This window comes from Mercurialis annua, linkage group LG2 (genome assembly GCF_937616625.2).
Source record: "Mercurialis annua linkage group LG2, ddMerAnnu1.2, whole genome shotgun sequence".
Classification (NCBI taxonomy): domain Eukaryota; kingdom Viridiplantae; phylum Streptophyta; class Magnoliopsida; order Malpighiales; family Euphorbiaceae; genus Mercurialis; species Mercurialis annua.
The window spans coordinates 1,338,186-1,341,261 of NC_065571.1; the positions used below are offsets into that span (position 1 = coordinate 1,338,186).

The 3,076-nt window shown below is 29.1% G+C and overlaps 1 protein-coding gene across 1 annotated transcript; it reads right to left on the reverse strand.

The window, feature by feature from the left end:
* Positions 1-802: 802 nt before the first annotated feature.
* Positions 803-1,806, reverse strand: LOC126666709 (FCS-Like Zinc finger 15). The gene is made up of 2 exons (XM_050359558.2): positions 1,432-1,806; positions 803-1,255 (listed from the first exon to the last, which is right to left on the reverse strand). The coding sequence occupies exons 1-2, from the start codon at positions 1,638-1,640 to the stop codon at positions 1,057-1,059; spliced, it is 408 nt and encodes a 135-aa protein (XP_050215515.1). The 5' UTR covers positions 1,641-1,806; the 3' UTR covers positions 803-1,056.
* Positions 1,807-3,076: the final 1,270 nt, after the last annotated feature.

Consider the following 3,076-nt stretch of genomic DNA (forward strand, 5'->3'; position numbering starts at 1 on the left):
TACAACAAATTTTAGCATTCTACTTCATCATAGAAGTGGAATAAAGTGCCCTTAATAGTTATAAAAAAATTGAAAATATAAAATGACTTATACTTTTTTAGTCTCATTTTAAAAAAAATATTTTTTTTAAAATATTTCATTTAAGGAGTATCATAAATATTTTTTATTATTTTTCCATTCTTGTTTTGAAAATAAGATATAAATGATTTTACTCATTTTTTTCTTTCAAAGTTAGAATCCATTTTTTACTCATTAATTTATATATCACATTCATTGATATTATGAGTGAAAGGGAATGTGTTAATCATACAAAAGTTACATTCTTATGAAGAGGGCATTTCATTTATATTCTAGTATAACACAATTATTAATAAAAAGTTATATTTTCTAAAATAAAACTGATGGAGACTAGGTGAGCATATGTTTTCATTTCCCCCCCTAGAATAAAAAATGAATTCATTTTTCAATTACTTAGATAATTTGATAGTGACCATAAAATTCACCACTTACTACCCTATCAATTTTCACCAACAAAATTGTTCCCTTGTTTTGTTCTTTAATTGGCTAATCTCTTCTCTCAACAACCAAAACATCTACTACTAATTCAACGATACAAATTTCATGAAATTGCCCTTTTGTCATCTTCAAGTGAACAAATCATTTGTTCCAAGAAAAGTGATAACTCTCATGAACCATAAAATTAAGAAAACTATTTAAATTACCAAAAAATCCAAGAAAAAAGCACTAACCACTAAATTAGATTAACCTATCACCATCACTAAACTAGATTAACCTAATAATCTTTCATCCAATCCTCTCATAATCTCATATATTGTCTTTTTGGCCAAAAACAAAACCAACATTGCAAAATTATGGGCTCCCATACTCTAAAATACCCTTTTGGCTTCATACCAGGTAGCAAAATTAACACTCCTAGAGAGAGAAACACTCTTAGAGAGAGAAACATATGACATAAATGTCATTACAAGAAATACACAAGGGTAAAAAGCTGAAACCAAATCTACTCAAGATAAGCTCCACCATTCTTTCTCTCTCTCAATATGCAAAACCCCCCGGCCGGTTTTTGCCGCTTTTACGGTGGCGAGAAGCGGAAGTTGACGACGGCGGCGGCGGAGAAGCGGAAGTTGATGGCTTCATGGCAGCAAATGAACAGTTTTCTTTCTCTAAAACCTCTTCTTCATCCATAAAAATCTGTCTACACCTACACTCCACGCTACAAAAACCTCTGTCTCCTCTACATGCATTAAAAAAATTAATATACCCAAATCAAAAATAAAACATACCCTTTAATCAAAATCAAACAACAACACTAAAACATAACTAAAGATCAAAACTTTATGATAAAAAATAAAATAAGATCTGGGTATTATAATTATTATTACAGAACAACAATAAAAATAAAATACTTACTTGTACATGTAGATGTCTTTACAAGGCATGAGCTTCTGTCCACAGAGAAAACATTGCTCCAAAAAAGTTGGGAATTTAAAATTTGATGATGATGAAGAAGGTAATTTATTGATCATCATCAAATTCATAGTAGCTTTATTAATAACTTGTGGTGTTTTATTTTTATTTTTATAATTATAATTATCAAGAACTATACTTAAACCCACCATATCTCACTCACCTCATTTTAATCTAATCCAACTCTTAATTACATCTCTCTTAAAAACTCACCAAGACAATTGGCTCCACCCTTTGGCGGCGGCGGCGGCGGAGGCGGCGGTGGAGACAGTGAAGGAGACGTTTTGTAATAATTTAATGTTTTTGTGCTTGGAGTGTGAGGAAATTATGGAAGGGGAAATAAATAGAAATAAAAGAGAGGGTAAAATGGTAATTTGGGTTGGTGTACGATTAGCGATTTGACTTCTAGTGCTTGATAACTGCCACGTACCCCATATATTTGGCTTGTTTCTTGATTTGTTTTATTTCTTTTCTTTATTATTGTACGTTATTGTTCAGTTCTTTTTTTCTTTTTGCTTTGTGAGATTTGATAATCGCGGTTTCAAGCGAGTTGCATACACGTTTCTTCAATTTTCTGTAGCAAGAAATTTGCTTGGTCATTTGCCAAATGTCAATATTTTGAAGTGTTTTGAGATATTTTTGTGGAGAATTTGATTGGATTGGATATGATGCATTTTGGTGGCTGAAGGTAAGAATTGGCATTTCATAATTTGAAGATAATGGGGTAGATTTATAAGGAAAAAGAATATCATTTTTTTTTAATAAACACTTAAAATATCAAATATCAAATACTCCTTCCAAATATAGCAAATAGATATATTTGATTGACACACAAATTAAAATATTTACTTTTTTTTATTAGAACAATAATAACTATCTAAAATTTGTTCAATAGTATATTTTTACCACTTCAGCTTCAATTTATATATAATGGTCCAGTCATTTTGTGACATCTTGGCTCAGAGAATAAAATGAGTAAAATTAATCAATTTGTCAATATTTTTGTTCAAAATCATTAACTTGTCATTAATTGATATTTTATGTCAAATTTATGCAACAAAATTAACCTTTATTGAATACATATCTATCCATTCATTTACGAGTGAAAACCTAATGTAATAACTAGATCATTCAAGTGGATTATAAAATTGCAGGTCGAACTCGACCTTGGCATATGGTTCGATTATAATATGTGGATATATTATACTTTTTGATTACCAATGATATAATTTTTTTTGAAGGAATTTCTTATATATAAATATCGAGTGTAGGTCAGTATGATTTCTGAATTTGTGACGCGAGATCAAATAACTCACTTTCAACCATTTTGATCAATTAAGAAATACTCTTCATTTTGAAATCAATGAAGATAAAATATACAATGTGAAACCAGTTTAGAGATCAAAATGATATAATTTTATCATTAGTTGATTTAAAAATATAAATATTATCCTCATTTGACTTAAAAATTAAAAATGTTGTCTTTAATTAATTAAAATAGATGTAAATGAGTTATATATCTCGAATAATATATTCAGAAACCGGATTGAACATTTGCTCTATAAATATCCTTCTACCTTCATAATTG